At 33.3% G+C, this 18,487-nt stretch overlaps 1 protein-coding gene across 1 annotated transcript; it reads left to right on the plus strand.

Moving 5' to 3' along the window:
* Positions 1-10,776: 10,776 nt before the first annotated feature.
* LOC123671510 lies at positions 10,777-11,791 on the plus strand. Its single transcript, XM_045605387.1, has 3 exons — positions 10,777-11,187; positions 11,280-11,419; positions 11,488-11,791. The coding sequence occupies exons 1-3, from the start codon at positions 10,968-10,970 to the stop codon at positions 11,701-11,703; spliced, it is 576 nt and encodes a 191-aa protein (XP_045461343.1). The 5' UTR covers positions 10,777-10,967; the 3' UTR covers positions 11,704-11,791.
* The last annotated feature ends 6,696 nt before the right edge of the window (positions 11,792-18,487 follow it).

Here is an 18,487-nt window from a genome sequence, read left to right on the forward strand (position 1 = left end):
GCGCCCGCGTTGCACGCGCGGTTGCGGGGGCCCTGTTTCAAAAAAAAAATAATCCTGTGTACACATGTATTTGTTCTTTTTAGCTACACCGAACTCTGACTAACACATAAAACAGTTAATCACAACACTCGCTCATTATACAACTCCCGCTAACCCTCTCAGTTTTCTATCTACAGGGGTTGTCTCAACCGTCCCCTGTTACAACCGACCCCGGTCCACCCTACTCTATGTGGTAGCGCTCATCCAGAAAGCATCAAGGTATGGTAATTGTACCACAAATCACTGCAAACCAACAACGTTAACAGTAGACAAAACATTATATGAATCAAGAATACACTCGTCAATAACCAGACTACAACCACGTTACGCACACCCATCTCTAGAGAACCAAGAATATCTATGGTTACAATATAGCCAGGACCAAAGAAAATCTCGACAACACTACCAGCAACCAAGAAAGAAGCTACGCTATCAACAAGCTGCTACTTGTCCTCGGATTATTACTGCCTATTAGTAACAATCAGTGGATTTGTAATCTACGAAAAAGAAATATCAAGACGATAGAAAAGCGAGTACAGGATATGGTTTATGTGATTCTTAAAAGTCCAAATGGAATCGAGGAAGTGCTGTTCTCATTCAATAATTTGACTATGAAGGCTGTGCATCAAGTAACACCATCAACAAAGGAAATAAAACAAACCTACAACATTCTGGCTAGAATCGAGCAGCTCATAGCACATAGGGAAAGAGCAAGGCCACCAGATGAAAATATTCTGAACAGAATAACGAATCGACTGAGAGCGAAAAGCCAAAAGAGACCTCGATCAACAACTGTTCTAAATCTCAACAGATATGACAATTCTATATGGAAATCAACAAAGAACTCTATAAAGCCAACAATCCATATAGGTACCTGCTATACGGAACATTAACACAGAATGGGTTAAAAGCGATGAAGAAATATTTCAACTGTTTGCCAAATATCTCGCTTTATTATTCAACCCAAAAAACAAGGCCACAGACCTGCAGAAAGAAAGAGAACTTCTGGATGTACCTCTTAACGCAACACCCATCGAAATACCTGGAGTCCAAGCTGTTCAAGTTGAAATAAATCACCTCAATACAAGAAAATATGCAGGAATTGATTGAAGAGTTGCCAGAAACGAGGGTGACTTTATTAAAATACATTTACAATATCATAATGAAACATAACCACTGGCCAGAGCACATTAAAATAGCAGAGGTTCTGCTCATCAGGCCCGCTCTAGCGTTTCTGCCGCCCCGGAAAAAATACAGGTAGGCGCCCTTGCAAGTTCGGGTTGAAGATGAATGTGTTCAGAGATTTTTTACGAAAAGTTAAAAAGTTTTTTAGGGAAGAAAAATGTATTAAGTGTAAATATTTTCAGATTCAAATCTAATAAGAATTGATTTTATTGATAAATAAACGACTAAAGATTTAATTAATTGATGAAAATTTTTGGACAGAAAAGATTGAAATTTCATTTCTTGAATATATTTGTTTTTTTTTGAATGAAATCTATTGCACATGTTTGAAAAATACCCATTTCAGTTCCGTTAATATCGTTCTTATGCCAACTACCGAAAACAAAATTACTTTCCGAATTTCAAAATTTTACTTAGCATTTTTACGCCTGACAAAGTGTCTGAAAAAGTATCTTGAGAAATATCTTCAGATAATTATCCGAGTCCTTTTTTTTTAGAGTATCTTCAGTTATCTTTGCAAAAAAGTTTCATCTTGTATCTAGATAAGTAACTAGCAAAGTAACTTCGAAAGCTTTGTTAACTCAATGTAAAAATATAAATGATTTATAAAATTTGAAATAATATTCCAATTTCCTATCAGCCTTCAAAAATCAAAGTTATTAATGCAAAATTTGCCGCCTTTGTAGAACAGGCCCTGTGGTTTCAGGTTCTTCTGCTGAGTTTTCGACTTTTCAAAACGCTTGAACATTTTATTTTTTTCTTTAATAAGATGATAGTGTGAAACAATCCGATGAAACGGATGAACAATTATTTTGAATTAGAATGAGCCCACGCGCAACACTAGTCAATTTGATATAAAAAATCTATACAATCTTTTAAGAATTCGAATTTCTGGAATAAAGTAGAAAATGCTGCCCTCCAATATTTGCCGCCCCGGCAAAATATCAATTTGCCGGCCTTTACAGCGGGCTCTGCTCGTCATTCAAAAATCATCCAAAGATCCAAACAGTGCAACCTCCTGTTCGCCAATTAGCTCCATTGAACATTTCCGAAAAAGACCCCAGTAACCATGTGATGGTGATAGCATAGACTTAGTTTTTGGTGATAGCTATGGAGTTGCGGTTTTCGCCAATGAGCTTCTAACGAAAATTCACCCAATGGAGTTTTCATCTATATCTAGTATAGAAATGAGAGAGAGTAACTCAAAGGCCCATGGAAAGTATAATGCTGGGACAGAATTCCGAAATACGAAAAAAGACCAGGGTAACTGACATACATCATGAGTAGAATAGCCAGGGCCCCCGCGAGGGCCATCAACGCCCGCGTGCCGAAAATATTTTGGCGCCCCAAAAAGGGGGGAAGTGGAGAAAAACGTCGCAGGATAATCGGCAAAAAATGTTTCAGTTTTTGTTAGGAATTTATTTGTAGAAGGGTTAAAAAAACTATCAGCAACCTTTATTGAATGCCTTAAAAACTTTATGCTGTCAGTTGTTGCATAATACATTTTTTAAATGTTTCATTATTTTATTCAAGCATTCGATCAAAACCGCATTTTATTTTAATTTTGTAATGAAACTGCAGAGTTTTCAAAACCTGAGCTTTATTCTTCTTTAAATTATTCATAATATTATATTAAAATATTAATATTATTATTAATAATTATTAAATATTATTCCATACTCCCAGCCATCTTCTCCCTTTGTTGAAGTCTAGCTTTTTTTTGCTCTCGAAATTTTGCACCAGAAGGTCGTTTTCTCTTGTATGGCTCTTAGAATTTAAGAAAAACTTGATCCAAAATTGGTAAGGACATTCACCCATGATTTACTTTGCGCCATCCCTTTAAGAATAACCCGTATGTTTTCATTTTTATGAATTTAAACCTTAAATTCGAGCCTTTTAAACCTAAACGGAGTTAATATTAATAATAATAATAAGTTAAGACCGATCTGAAGCACATACCCTGTTATAATAATTAATTTTTGGCAAAGGATCCAGGGTGCATATTAAAAAAAAATTAAGTATAATATGATGGTGGCCCCAGGTAACAAATTCAAAATATCAAAGTCTATTCAATTTTTTCACGATTACAAACAATTCCCTATCTGAAGCAAATAAAAATAATATTATAGTATATAGGTATGGGCTAATTTAGGATGTGCACCATTTTAAACAGAAAAAAAAATATCGAATTTTATAGACTAATAGAAATGCTAATACTGTATGTGGATAGGTACTTACCATTTCATAAAATTTAATTTAATCACAACAAGAAACAGTAAAACAAACCACAATTACACAAAATACAAATCTTTCCAATTATCTGAGTATTTTAATTTTTTTGCGTCTTGACCTCAACCCCTAAACGTTTCGAAACAAAATAACTATTCTTTGGAAAGGTTTCTGCTGTTATAGCATAGCAAGCAGATTTTGGTAGTTTCAGAAATTCTCTGTAACATGTAGTATTTTTCCTACAGATGGTGGCGAAAGTTTCAGTAATTCCCCTGGCTAAAAGCTATCGCTTCGGTATTTATGATTGTTTATGTGTACCATATGCGTTTTAGTGATGATCGAAGAAATGGTGCCCGCCGTCCGGTGCAATGTGGTCCATAAAGAAATCCCGTACCGACAAAGGGATGATTATTTATAATTTACTCGAAAAGAATCGTATAATTGCAATCTGTGGCCGAGGTTATTTTATAGGGATTGTGACGTTCGGGAACTTGTTTGGATGTGTAAAAGATGTCTTTGAACGTTTAAAATTGTTGAAAAAATAAAAAAAAAAATTTTTTCAAAAACCTTTGGTCTTTCGGATTTTCATGCGGTCTATAAGAGATTTTGGCGCCCCTTAAGAGTGGCGCCCGCGTGCGGTGCACGCGTTGAACGCGCGGTTGCGGGGGCCCTGAGAATAGCGAAACTTAGGTGGCACATGTTACAAGGCAGAGTGTGGGGAGATGTTCACACAAAAAGACGTGAGACAAAAAGAAGCATAGGAAGACCGAGAAAAAAATGGATAGATGACATAGTCGCTGTAGCCGGTAAGCAATGGACGGTAACAGCAAAAAACAGAAAGAGAAGCATGGAAAAAACTGGAAGAGGCCTATATCCGACACTGGATGAAAGAGGGCTGAAGAAGAAGAAAAAGTTTAGAAAGAGGACTTCTCCTTCAAAGTGTCCAATGTACCGGGTTTTTCACCATAATTTGACCCCCCCTCTAACTTTGTTACTAAAAGAGGTACAAAAAAATGTTTTCTACAAAAGTTTCACGAAATCGACTAGTGTTTTTTAAAATGATTTCACAAAACTAAATTTATACAGAGTGGGCAACATATTGATAGCAACTTCATTTTTTCAAATGGAACACCCTGTATATTTTTCTATATTTGACTAGCTCTTTTTCCCCTGATTTCAAATATATAACATATGTTTGGCCTATCTCTCTTATTCTGAGTATCACAGAGTTTCAAATTTTAAGCACCACCTGGCATGCAAGCTGGCAGTTTTCAAGTGGTAGGCTGCGATAACTCAGAACGCTCTTTTTTGAGTTATCTCGTTGGCAACGAGATAACTCAAAAAAGAGCTAGTCAAATATAGAAAAATATACAGGGTGTTCCATTTGAAAAAATGAAGTTGCTATTAATATGTTGCCCACTCTGTATATATTTAGTTTTGTGAAATAATTTTAAAAAACACTAGTCGATTTCGTGAAACTTTTGTACAAAACATTTTTTTGTACCTCTTTTAGTAACAAAGTTAGAGGGGGGTCAAATTATGATGAAAAACCCGGTAAGTGTTTGTATATGGATTCAGCCCTAACATGAAATATATGTGAGATTCTATTAGTATAGAGTACAGGCAGAACATATGAATTTTATATGGATAATAATTAAGTGCTCTAAATGAAATGAAATGTGAATGCCACTGACAACTACTAATAATAAGAGAATTTATGTTTCATTACTTCAACTTTCATTGATAAGGGACAAGAAAAGGCTGTTACGCCGAAAGAAACCCATGTTTGTGAGTAAGGTTAGGTTAGATCTCCCCCTGAGTCACGCGGAAGTATTATCTCCATGATTCGGACAGAGGACGAGGTCCTGTGAAGTGCATTACTCCACAGGCAGTTCCAATACGTTTTCTTCATGACATATGTGTAGTAAATTGTGGATCTTTTGAGATATATGTGAAGCAAGCGCCACCTAATAGAATGCTTAAAAAACTGATAAGAAATATTCGATAAGAGCGAAATCTGCTCTAGAATAGCGTATCGCGTTATCACATTGATATTATAAGCAAATTATGGTAATCTGTAAAAGTCGGTTAAATATTTGCATACATTTTGTAACTTCATGAAAGAATATCTGAGAGCTGAAATCGAAAACCGTTCATTTGAATCTCTTCAGTTTATTGCCACGAGCAGTTTTGATCTTCCTGATTTCAGAAGTGAAATAGTAGGCAAGAAAATGAGAATGATCGATTATGAAAGCAGATATTAACCTAGAGAGCTCCCAAGAGAAAAAAAAATTGTCAGTGGACAGCTCTATAGAACAACTATTTATTACTGAATATTTTTCTATTTAATGAGTTACATCTACAGGGTGTTCTACTATTTACCCGAAGCCCTATTACGGCTAAACGCTGAAATTCTCGAATTATTTTTTCGACACAGTTACATTAGGCTCCATTAGAACTATAATAATAATCAGTTTGGTATTCGTTCATGAATATCAAACAGGATATTTGTATTTTATTTAATTTTATTATATTTTTTATTTTTGGGGTTGATGAGTAAAGTAGCTCAAGCTAGACTTGGCCCCTATATTATGTATTATTATTTTTTTTGCAATAAAGGCACTATTATTATTATTATTATATAATATAAAAACTTTACAGGAATGTGGACAATGCTTTATTTTATTTTCATAATTTAACTTTTGCCAACGTTTTGGAGGCGATTTCCTCCTTCTTCAGGGCTAAAAAAAAACCAAAGGGCATTTAACAAACAATAACAAGGACAGCTCCTGAAACTAACCTCCAAGCTTGTTATTGTTTGTTAAATGTCCTTTTGTTTTTTTTTAGCCCTGAAGAAGGAGGAAATCGCCTCCAAAACGTTGGCAAAAGTTAAATTGTGAGAATAAAATAAAGCATTGTCCACATTCCTGTAAAGTTTTTATATTATATAATAATAATAATAGTGCCTTTATTGCAAAAAAAATAATAATACATAATATAGGGGCCAAGTCTAGCTTGAGCTACTCTACTCATCAACCCCAAAAATAAAAAATATAAAAAAATTAAATAAAATACAAATATCCTCGGACTCTAATGCATAAATGACACCGTTTTATAAAATTACGATTCAATTTTCTTAAACTAATTGTAAACTAAGTGTATGCAAAACCAATAAGAAGCGAGGAAGAATTGCGTGAACGCGTATTCGACGCAGCCCGGACCATATCGGAAATTAGTTTAAGAAAATTGAATCGTAATTTTATAAAACGGTGTCATTTATGCATTAGAGTCCGAGGGAAACAGTTTGAACATATACTGTAAGTTAGATTTAGGAATTAAATAAATAATCGAAAGTTAAGTCTGTTTTTAATTAATTTACCTTTTTTTTCAATAATATTCCTTTTTCGCTTCCCCTAATCCATCTTTTTCCCTATTGTGACTTTAACAAATAATAACAAAGCCCGGTATCAAATGTAATGTCATAGCAAGCGGCAAAATTACCTGATAGCGGGGTTCCTAGTTTCAACTTAGTTAAGTAGGGCATCGGTAAAATGATGAAAATACCTAGTTTTATGGGCATAAGATTCGTGTATTGTACCATTTCTAAATTTGTCTAAAATGCCCAATTTTTTGATGTTACTTGCTCGTTTTGTTTCAAGGATTTTTTTTTCACAGCAGGTGTCCAAAGTCGAAGTTCTCGTTTTGCTAGCAATTGAAATCAAGATTTATCCATTAATTTACGGAAATCCACATAACTTTTTGACAGAATCATACTCATGTCATCTTAAATAACTATTTAAGATTCCATTACAACAAAAAAATAAGCTTCGAGAGCTTTCCAGCAGAATTCTGACCCTGACAATGTTAAAAAAGGTGAAAATTCACTAAAAAACGTAATTTGGTAATAACTCGAAAACCATGCAACTTTTACTGGGGTCATGTTAGGCTGGTTAGGTCCCTCTTTAGCTGACCTACCTCCGGTGTCACTGTGACGTGCCACTTATGGGACACCCTGTATAGGGGCCAAGTCTAGCTTGAGCTACTCTACTCATCAACCCCAAAAATAAAAAATATAAAAAAATTAAATAAAATACAAATATCCTGGAAAAAACTAATAACCAAAAATTATATATTCAAACAAGAAATAATAACCCTGAAATAGCAACAGTGAACCCAGATCAACAAATCATCTGTTCCCTTAACAAACTCTCCCTCAATGATCTCACAGAGACCACCCCACATAAAATTAAGTAAACATTATGTACTTTCACTGCATTATAAGTGAAGGAGCGCTGAAACATGGCTGAATCTAGGCAACATAAGCCTTTGTCCATGCCTAATGGCAACTTCATGAACCTCGCGCCTGTAAATTAACTTATCTCTCAAATAGGGAGGAATAGAGGAACTCAAAATTCTGTGTACCGTTATTGTCATGTGAAGCCGAAAAATATTTTCGACCTTGAGCCACGGGAGTTTATTTATTCCAGCACTCATTCTTCTGCCATATTTTCTCAAGCCAAAGATGAACCGGCAGCACGAGTTCTGTACCTTCTGTAATCTATACCTTGCAACATGATCAAGACAAGGATAAAAAACTATCAATCCGTAGTTCAATTTGGACAACACTAGCGACTCGCAGAGATACTTTTTCGAGGAGAAGTCCAAAAAATGTCTTTGCCGATACAAATGCCGCAGTGCAAGAAAGGATTTTTTCAACAGCAATGAGACATGTTCCCTAAATCTGAGCTGATAATCATATATGATGCCAAGGTTCCTGCAACAAGTAGAATAAGGAATTACCTCAACCGCAACAGAAAGCGCTCTGGAGAAGAAAGGTATGTGGAAACATTTTTTCATATTTATCTTCAAATTATTTGACTGACAATAGCTCATTATTACCGCCAAATCTTCGTTCAACTGATCCACAGCCCGAGAAACGAGAGAGGGATGAAACGATAGACGAACCTGGGTATCATCACAATAAAAATAGGTGGGAACGAATTTAACTACTTTATACATATCCGAAATATATATCAAATTATTATTATTATTCGAATACAGTTCTGAAAGTTAATACTAGAAGAACGGAGGGAATTATCCACCTATTTTTCGATAATAATTGGGAATTCTACAAAGTGTTAAAATGAGAAAATTCATTGATGACTTATTCAAACGTTAATATTGGGCAAACTCCAAATGGCAAATCCTACATTTCATTTTCTAATATAGTAGGGAATTAGTCGACGATAATATAATTTACTATCCAATAAGAAATTAAATAGATGGTATGCCATTTGCATGAATAAACCGAATATTAACGTTTCAATAAGTTATCAAGGAATCGTCTTATTTTGAGCACCCGGTAGTTCTCAATGATTATTAGAAAGTTCTCAATACTTACCTCCGTTTTTTTAGTATTCACTTTTGAAATCTCATTCATATATCTTAGTTCAACGTTGTTAGGTTTTCCAAAGATCCAAGAATTGAAGGGTCTTCGAACAAAACTTCGAACGAATGGAGACTTCGAACACAATTGAATTTATTTATTCATTCAATCTGGAATTTCAACACGAAACAGGGTGTTTCGTAAAAAACATTTTTATTCACACTTTTTGGGTATATCCTGTGTATTTCTGAACAATTTGAGGATGTAGTTTTAATGATGCCTAATGGTACTGTTTCGAAAAAAAAAAAGAAAATTTCAGCGCTTAACCGTAATAATGCGTCGCATCAGTGGTGGTTCACCTGTATATTTTAGCGCTTTCGAATTGTACGTTCTCGAATTTTCTCTGTTATTCCTCTCGGGCATCTTTTCAGTTTCATATGAAATCGTATTTTTGAATTCGAAATCACCTTGTCAAATTTATCAAAGGAAGTTTTGTCGATTTCATCAAAAAACGCCCTTCACTGTGAAAAGTGACGCTCTATAGTAAAAAGACGTTGAACTTCTAAAAGGTGCATTTTAGTATATACCTGTTCATATTTTCATAACTAGTTCAAAGCGCCTATTAGACTTCTTTAATAAAATGGCGCTTGTCAATTTTTAATTTTACTATCACTACGAAAACATTCTTGTGCTAAAAATTATGTCTTCTTTTGTTAATTGATTTTGTGCCCTTGACATTTGGCGCCCCGGCAAAATGTCAGGTATACCAGTCCTGGTGGCGGCCCTGATGCTATTTTTAATGATTGAATTGAGGCTGAAAGTATTATCTTTCTTTAATTTTAATTTTTTTAACTGATTACATTTCAATTATGTAATAATATATAATTATCGCAATCCACCCTGTGGAAAAATTCTATTCAGTAGGACTTACGTATATTGGCCTCCTGAAGAAAAAATTCCAATGAAATTTTGAGGGTCTCAACTAGTTTCGGAGATATAGCCCCTCAAAGTTAGAAATACGGGGTTTTTCTCGTATGTTTTTCTCCATTAAATTTAGTTCAAATTTATTCCTTTTTTTTATCAGCACAATATACGTCATACCCTAATTAAACAATTTTCAATAGTTTCAACACAACTCACAAAAAAACACCTGTAAATTAAAAAAAAATTATCCGACTTACTAACCTTAGGTTTACCTATATGCTTTGAAAAGATGTTGAGTATAATAGGTACTACAAGAGCGTATGAATGAGAATGAATACTCTGTTGATAAATTTACCTGAAGGAATCTGAAACCTGCGTATTCGCCATTTTGTCACTCGCGAGAGACCTGAACAAAAGAAAAACTAACATAATTAAAATATCCAACATTCCTACTGGTAGGGGTAACACTTTGCGATGAAAATAATTATATTTAGTATTACAGTAATCAATGGATAACCCGAACAGAAAGTTGGCAGGATCCGTTCCGTTATAATAATATCTAATAATGTATATTTATCATTCAAACCACATATTTACAATCAAATACATTTGGCGGAACCATATTGAATGATATTTTCATGAAAAAAATGCTGTACTTTATATGAAAATATGTATTTCTGCCCATCAAAGACATGAATTGTATGATATGATCGCCACTTTAGTGGACACTTTCTGAACAGGTTTATCTTCATTGTCAGAGCTTTCATTTTCCTCAGTGACATTTTGCGATGAATGAAAATTCAAACAATGTTCGATCTGATATTCTTAATAAAGATATTGGAAAAAATTAGTTTATTATATAACAAAACCTGAATTGTTTAATTGCATGCAGGGATAGTTGAATTTCTGTAAAAATTTAATATTTTTCAGAAAAATCCAATTATTTTTTAAGGAATATACATTAAAACAATATTAATATCATAGGAGATGATAATAAGGTTTTAGTTCAATAAGGCATTCCAATGACCTGTCAAATATGGCGGCTGTAGGCGAACAATGTTTTCAAAACATTGTTTTGTTGTCATTGAGTTTTCATATTGTTCTGTTATAAGTTGATCTTAAAGTTGTGAGATTTTTGTTTTCGTGACTGCATCAAATGATTTTTATATTGTTTAGAGCTTATTAGTGGTATTCTCACGAAAAAATGCCTTTGACATGCCTTGTAGTTGATTGTAGAAGTCGTTCCAACAGGGATGATGTAAAATTCTTTTCAGTGCCTGCGGTTTTAAGCCACAGGTTTCTTACGCATAAAAACGAATTGTCTGAAAGGCGTAGGGCACTATGGATAGCAGCAATTAAGAAGGACGATCTTACTGAATCGAAACTAAAGAATCAGAGAGTCTGCAGTAAACATTTTATAACTGGTAAGTGATATAGTTGGAATCAACCTGAGTGGCCAAGTGTTATAATGATATTTACATTAAAAGTATTTTACACCAGTCTGAATTGCCTCTAGAGAAACCTGCTGCTTTGGAAGATGAAAATCATCCGGATTGGGTTCCATCACAGAAAATGGGGCACAAATCTCAAAAAATTCATAGGAAACAGGCTGATGTTGAGAAGAAAGGAAAATTAGATAAACGGAGGAAATTGAGCGTTAGTAATACAATCAACACGTTTATATCATTCTTTGCAAAGGAAATAAAAACTTATTTTTTCTGCAGGTTGAACAGGCAGATATTGATGTCGAACTTAATTCAGAGGCCCCAGACCATGGCAGTTACTTCGATACTGGGGTTGCATCTCAGACGGACATTACTATGGAAGAATTAACTTTAAAATTCGACCAATTGAGTTTTGCCTCAAAAACGATAGAAAGACTTGAAAAAAAATTGACATATCGCCATTTGGTCTCAGAGACGATCCTAGTAATGATATGAAATGGATTTACTATACAGGTTTTTCGTATTCTTTTGTAGAAGGTATATTATATAAGATTATAGAAGATGATATTCCCACAACAAGTATTACTGCTCTGAGTTCTTTCAATCAGTTTTTTTTTTATTTTGATTAACTCTAATTAAGTTAAGATTAAATTTACATTTTTGAGACGTCGCCTTTCATTTTAAAATTTCCCGATCAACTGCTTCAACATATTTTGAAAAGGTCATAGATATTCTCCATAAAACATTACAGCAGTTAATAATATGGCCTGAGCGTTCAGTGGCCTCCAAAAATATACCATCTTGTTTTCAAGAAGCATTTCAAGATAAAACAACCATCATTTTAGATTGTTTTGAAGTTTTTATTGAAAAACCTGCGTCTTTAAAAACACAGATGCAATGCTGGTCACATTATAAACACCACAACACTGTAAAATTTTTAATAGGAATTACACCACAAGGCACAGTAAGCTATATTAGCAAGACATGGGGTGGGCGTACCTCAGACAAACAAATTGTTGAGAACAGTGGTTTTTTAATAGTATATTATTCAACGAGCGGTAATGTAGGTCATAACTCACGCAGATGATGTTTGCAGCACGAGCCGCAGGCGAGTGCTGTAATTCATCAAGTGAGTTATGACCATTACCGCAAGTTGAATACTATACTTTATCTACGACTATATCAATAAATACTGAGAAAAAAATACAGACTTAGAATAAAGACAGAAGGAACGGGAAATAAACATAATGTGCTCGATCCCGTACAAGAGAGATGGAAACTTAGTGCTACCAATCACAATCGAACTAGCTTCGGCTAGATCGAATCCAGTACAGAGTACAGACATAGAAATTTATTGAAAAACCTTAATAATTGCCTATAAAAATGCATTAAAATATACCAAAAAATATTCCCTGTAAACGATTACTTAATGATCTTACTGCTACACCAATCTTGAAAATTTTTTCAAACTTCTTTATATTTTTTCGGGCAATTAATTCTGTATGGTAACATTAGCTGTTTGTCTTTTGGAAATGTATACCTTTATAATATTTCATCTTCACTATCTGAATTAATCGTTTTCAGCAAAACATTCACAATAATTAGATATCAACTTAATTTGAAAACGTCAAAAGTGACATTCCCTCGGACATTCCTCCCCTCAATAACAATAATGGAATGTTCCCTTTCGGCCAATCGAATAGAAGCAGAGAAGTATAGAAGCACAGATCCATGTTTTCCGATTTATAATAATGAGTTATAGTAGTGAGTTATTATAAATCACGCTGTTTGTTAATAGATACTATTAATTGCTCAAAAGCAGTTGAATAATGAGTTTATAATTCAATAGGAGTAGATAAATCATATTACCCCTGGGGATATTGTTTTAGCTGATAGGGGTTTCTTAATAAAAGAAACTTTAGGAGTTTTACAAAGTAAATTGGTTATCCTTGCCTTCACGAAGGGTAAAAAGCAGTTACATCCTCTGGATATTGAGGCTACAAGACATATAGCTCATGTAAGAATACATGTGGAAAGAATAATTGGTATGTTAAAAAATAAATTCAATATTTTTAAAGATTCCATACCAATATCTATGATAAAAAAGGAAAATGACCTTGATGATTTGAATATTGGCGCCAACAGACAACAGACAAACATGGCGTCTGTAGGCAAACGCCATATTGAGTCACGTGATTTGGCATGCCTTATTGAGGGTCATATTGATACAACTCTTTATTGATTCATTTCCAGCTTTTGGCTCGATTTTGAGCCTTCTTCAGTTTCCATGAAAAAGATCTGATATTTCAAAAGATATTAAAAACCTTTATTTTAATAAATCCTCAATGTGCGTAACGAACAAATATCAGCATCCTGTGTGTAAATGTATCGTGGCTAGCACCAAACAGCGAAAATATAGATTTTGGCGGATGGACCCTTACTCAGCTTATATACCTACTTCTAATGACATATTGTGTTTAATAAAGCATTTGACCATTCACAACAGTGTAGAGAACACGTTCAGTCAAGAAATGTTTTCAGACAAATGAAGGGCACGAGCCATTATTTTTGTCGGCACCAGCTTGTGTAATCTATTCGAGAATTACCTCTATTATTTCTTATCGTTAGCCAGTTTACAAATGTTTATACATATTCAATACCAAGATTAGGTTGGATTATAGAAGTAAAAGGTTCCGCTTCAGCATAAAGGAAACCACAATACATTTAGAGATGGGATACTACAAGAGACGCCTGATCAGATGTTTAAGGTATTACATAAAAGATTTGTGTATGCTCTTTTGGCGGCTGGCTGACAAAGCTGCGGTATCAATTACTATATTTGAATGCCTCCAGATGAATGATTCAAGTCATGCGTAATTATCTTCTTATTCGAAGGAAACAAAGTGACAGAAAATGCCAAAATATGTGTAAAATGTGTGGGTATATTTTCTCGTGACTTAGAAAGAGCGGACTTTTTTTTGTATTTCATTCACAAGGGGATATTTTAGGATGAATAAAATGAATAGACAATCCTTATCATTATTATACATCATGTTCCATTTCGAATGAGCCATTCCGTACCTATATTTCTTATTTTATTGAAACCTGTTGATTTTGTTTAGGGGACTTCTCCTGACGGATATTGGGGGTTAAAACTCCTTAAGACAATGTGCTTCAATTCCACCAAAGGAAATGAGTACTTAATTTATCAAATGTTAACTAAGTTATTTAGACTGATCCTTTCAGCAAAAAATCAAAATTTTCATCTTAAACTTCCACGATTATTAAAAAAAAGTCAAAGCACGACTCGTTCAGGTGCAAATTTGTTATTTTTTTAGACTTGTGAATACAATCTCTTAAGTAAATCGATAAAAATTCGAGCATTTAAAATGCGCTTTCCATGTGATATTTGAAATGGAATAAATTAGTCAAAGAATTACTCACCAATATCACGAAACTTACATTTTGTACCTAAATATGACAATCAGTCGGGTATTAAGTTTTTTCTATTATTTTGAGGTTTCACCATTGACTGAATTTTTTTGTTATTATGTCCAAATTTTTGTTTTGCAGTTACGCATTCACTCATATTTTTGATGTATATTTCGATTGAATTTTGCCGTAAATCTAGTTTTTTCCGCGATTTGTAGAAATTGAAATTAGTTTTTTGTCATTCTTTTCATTTAATTTCAATTTTTTTTTGTCAATATTCAGTATTGAAATTCACTTTGAAATTAAATCCTCCTAATATCAGCACAGTTTAACGTAGATGAAATCATCGATTACTATGTCCCCTTAATCCTTAATGGCATGATTTCTAATTACTGCAGGATATACAGGGCCCTCTCTAGAGACTGGCATTCCGGCATTTTGTCGTAGCGGAAAATATTAGATGGCGGTTTTCTACTATTTCCGAGAAATATGGATTCCTAGAAGAATATATAAAACAATTCTATTCTATAATGGACATACGGCAGCTATACTATTATTTTACAAACATCTACCAACATAAAAATAGATATCAGCTTAAGAATTACGACCATGATTACAACACAAGAAACAAAGATAAAACATACGTACTGAAGAAGACAAAGAAAGCGACTGGCCAAAAATGTTACACTTATCAAGCCCCCAAACTATATAACTCACTACCAGACCATATTAAATGTGAGAATACATTGAAAAATTTCAAAAATCTACTGAAAAGTTATATTTTTGAAAACTCTAGAGAAATGATTCACAGAATGATAGAATGAGTAAGAATATAATGCATGCACTATCCTGGTTGGAAATGTTTACACCTGCTTTGTTCTCATGATGAGCTTTTTGATGGCGCTTCAGTAGATGACCGACTGAATTTTTATATAATTTGCTCCATCAGTTCTGGGCTAAATTATCCCCTCACCGTGTTTTTTATTGTACTTTGGTTTAACTGTTTATTGGTCAGTTTAATAAGTTTAAATAGTTATGTTATTGTTATTTTTATTGGGTATATATTATCATTGTTGTAGTTTTATCGTCTTATATTCATGTATTCATAGGTATGTCACGTACAGGTATGACCTTTAGTGACTTCTTTCTTGGTTTATTTATTGTCTTTACAGATACATTATATTATGAAAGATTTTTGTAGTTTATAATGAATAAACTTATTATTATTATTATTATTAATTTTTTTTAATTCAACGAATTTTACAGATGATTTTTCATATCAAATCAACTAATGTTGGGCGTGGGAGCATTTGAATTTATAATAATGGAAATCATCTGCATCATCTGATTATTTTACTTAATCTTTTGGTTGGTTATTAATATTTTTTCATTTTTAGAATTGGAATTGTATTCCAAGTTAACAATATACCAAATACCTATATTGTGAAGGGAAAGGACAAAATGCTGTAAATTTTTTGAAATTAATATCGAAAAATAGTGTTCTATCGTTTTATGAAGTCGAAAGAAGTAGTAGAAGAACTTGAAACCGCAGGATCCACTCTAGAAGGTAGGCATTATCTATCTTTTCAAAAAATCTCGATTCCTATGTAGAAGAATGTATTGAATTTTTTTTTTAATTTCAACGAATTTCATAGATGATTTTTTCCATCAAATTCACTAATCTTTCCATCGAGAATGTTCGTAATTTATTCATTAGAATTTCATCATTATTTATTATATTACACGTTTCCTAAATCTTCTATTCGATTCAAATTTGAATCTTTGAAAAATAATTACATTTAATACATTTTTTTTTCCTAAAATACTTTTTATAAAAAATGTGTGGAGTTTTCCACACTTAATGTCTGAATCCAAACTTCATCAGTCACAGCGAATACTCCTATTAATATATTCCTGACGACGAATGATAAATATAAAATGGAATTAAATCAATCGTTCAACCTTTTTCTATTATTACGAAAAAATAAAATCAATATAATAACTAACAATAATAAACCAGGTCACACTCCCCACGAAAGATTTTTCGTTTTTTCATATTGGTCATTATACATTCAGCGCTTTTCTACGTCGATTCTTTCTAACAATGCAGTAGATTTTTAGCCTTGAAACGACTTGGTGGTTATGGAAATTCAATTGTCACTGAAGTTTTCATTGAAAACCCACAACAAAAGAATGTAAAAATTGCTGAACATTTTTATGAAATAATCGTTCGAGAGTATAATCAACAATAAAACTTCAACTTCCACCATCAGCTCCGCGTATTCTTCAACAGATATCGTTGGGCATGATTTCAATGTGAATTACTCAAAATTTCACATGTCGAAGATTACCTCTATGAATTTCTCGAATTATTTAAACGACATTCGACACCATAAATATCAATTTTCCGATATAAACATTTATAACATGTCAAACTTGTTTAGGTATTGTGGAAAATAAACATTTTTTTTCTCAATTGAGAATTCCTTATTTCAATTCAGAATGAAGTCGAAGGAAAAATTTTGTTATTAAATCGTTTGTTAATTAACCGATTCATGATCTGTAAAATTATTGAGCGATATCTCAATTATTAATCGCAGTCGGTAAAATTTCGATTGAATAACTATTGTCAATCAAATCACTTATTCCAATAACCGTGACAAAGTGAAGCTTACTTCACAGTCGTCACTGCTTGAAAAAAATTTCATCATACAGTATTGATGCCTCTAAAAACACCCAATTGAGGTATCTATCACTCGATACTTCTTTCATTTAATTTCGAGGGATTGATTAATAAGTTTATGAAATTACTCAATCAAGCTTCAAATTTCATATTTCTGAAGGGTTCAGGAACATGAACAGTGTTTAAATCAAAGGGATAAGTCCGAACTTTCGAATATGGTCACACCTTCCGACACAACATATTATTCTTAAAGTGAGAAAGTGTCTCAAATATCAAAAGGATGAATATGAAAGCCATCGTAATATACAAACATTCGAATAATATCAACAGAAGAGAAGAAAACACCAATAGTTCATAGCGCCTGGTTACCAGCGCAATCGATGGCACTAAAACTAAACTTGTGTGAAGTGGAGCGAATGAAACACTTTTTTAGTGATGAAATTATAAATATGCTTCCAACTTTCGAATACATTCGAAATGACATTCAGTACGGAGAAAGCTATGACCAAACCTCTAATGATGCCTGACACAGTATAAGGTGAAAAGTATGGTGAGAAACTAGATGATGGCTAAAAACCAGTATTCTCCGATTAACTTGAGCTTCTTCGCTTCTTAGAGTAAATGTGAAGAGCTTGAGGAAGGTAGCTCAGAATGACATAATTACTAATGACACTGAGTATGATTTTAAACTCATTATACTAAAGTCAACATTTTTTACAACTTTAACATCGAATATCAAATATTTAAACTGTTATCTTACAGAAATTATCAGACATTTACTCTGAATATAATAATAATAATAAATCCTGGGATCGTACAGTTTTGACTGATAAAACAGTCCCTCACAATAGACCAGATATATTACTAGTCGATAAACATCAAAAGACAGCATTACTCGTTGACGTAGCAATACCAAATGACAACAACCTGCGTCAAAAGGAGGTCGAAAAAATTTCAAAATATAGGGACCTCGAATTTCAGATAAAGCGTCAGTGGGGAATGATATCAACGAAAACTATTCCAATTATCATCTCAACAACTGGAATAGTGCCCAAAAATCTCGAGAGGAATATCAAGCAACTGGGACTTAGTGAGTATATATGTAATATAATGCAAAAAGCTGTTCTTTTAGGTACTGCATGGACGGTGAGAAAATTCCTAGGA

Source organism: Harmonia axyridis, chromosome 1, assembly GCF_914767665.1.
Source record: "Harmonia axyridis chromosome 1, icHarAxyr1.1, whole genome shotgun sequence".
Lineage (NCBI taxonomy): Eukaryota > Metazoa > Arthropoda > Insecta > Coleoptera > Coccinellidae > Harmonia > Harmonia axyridis.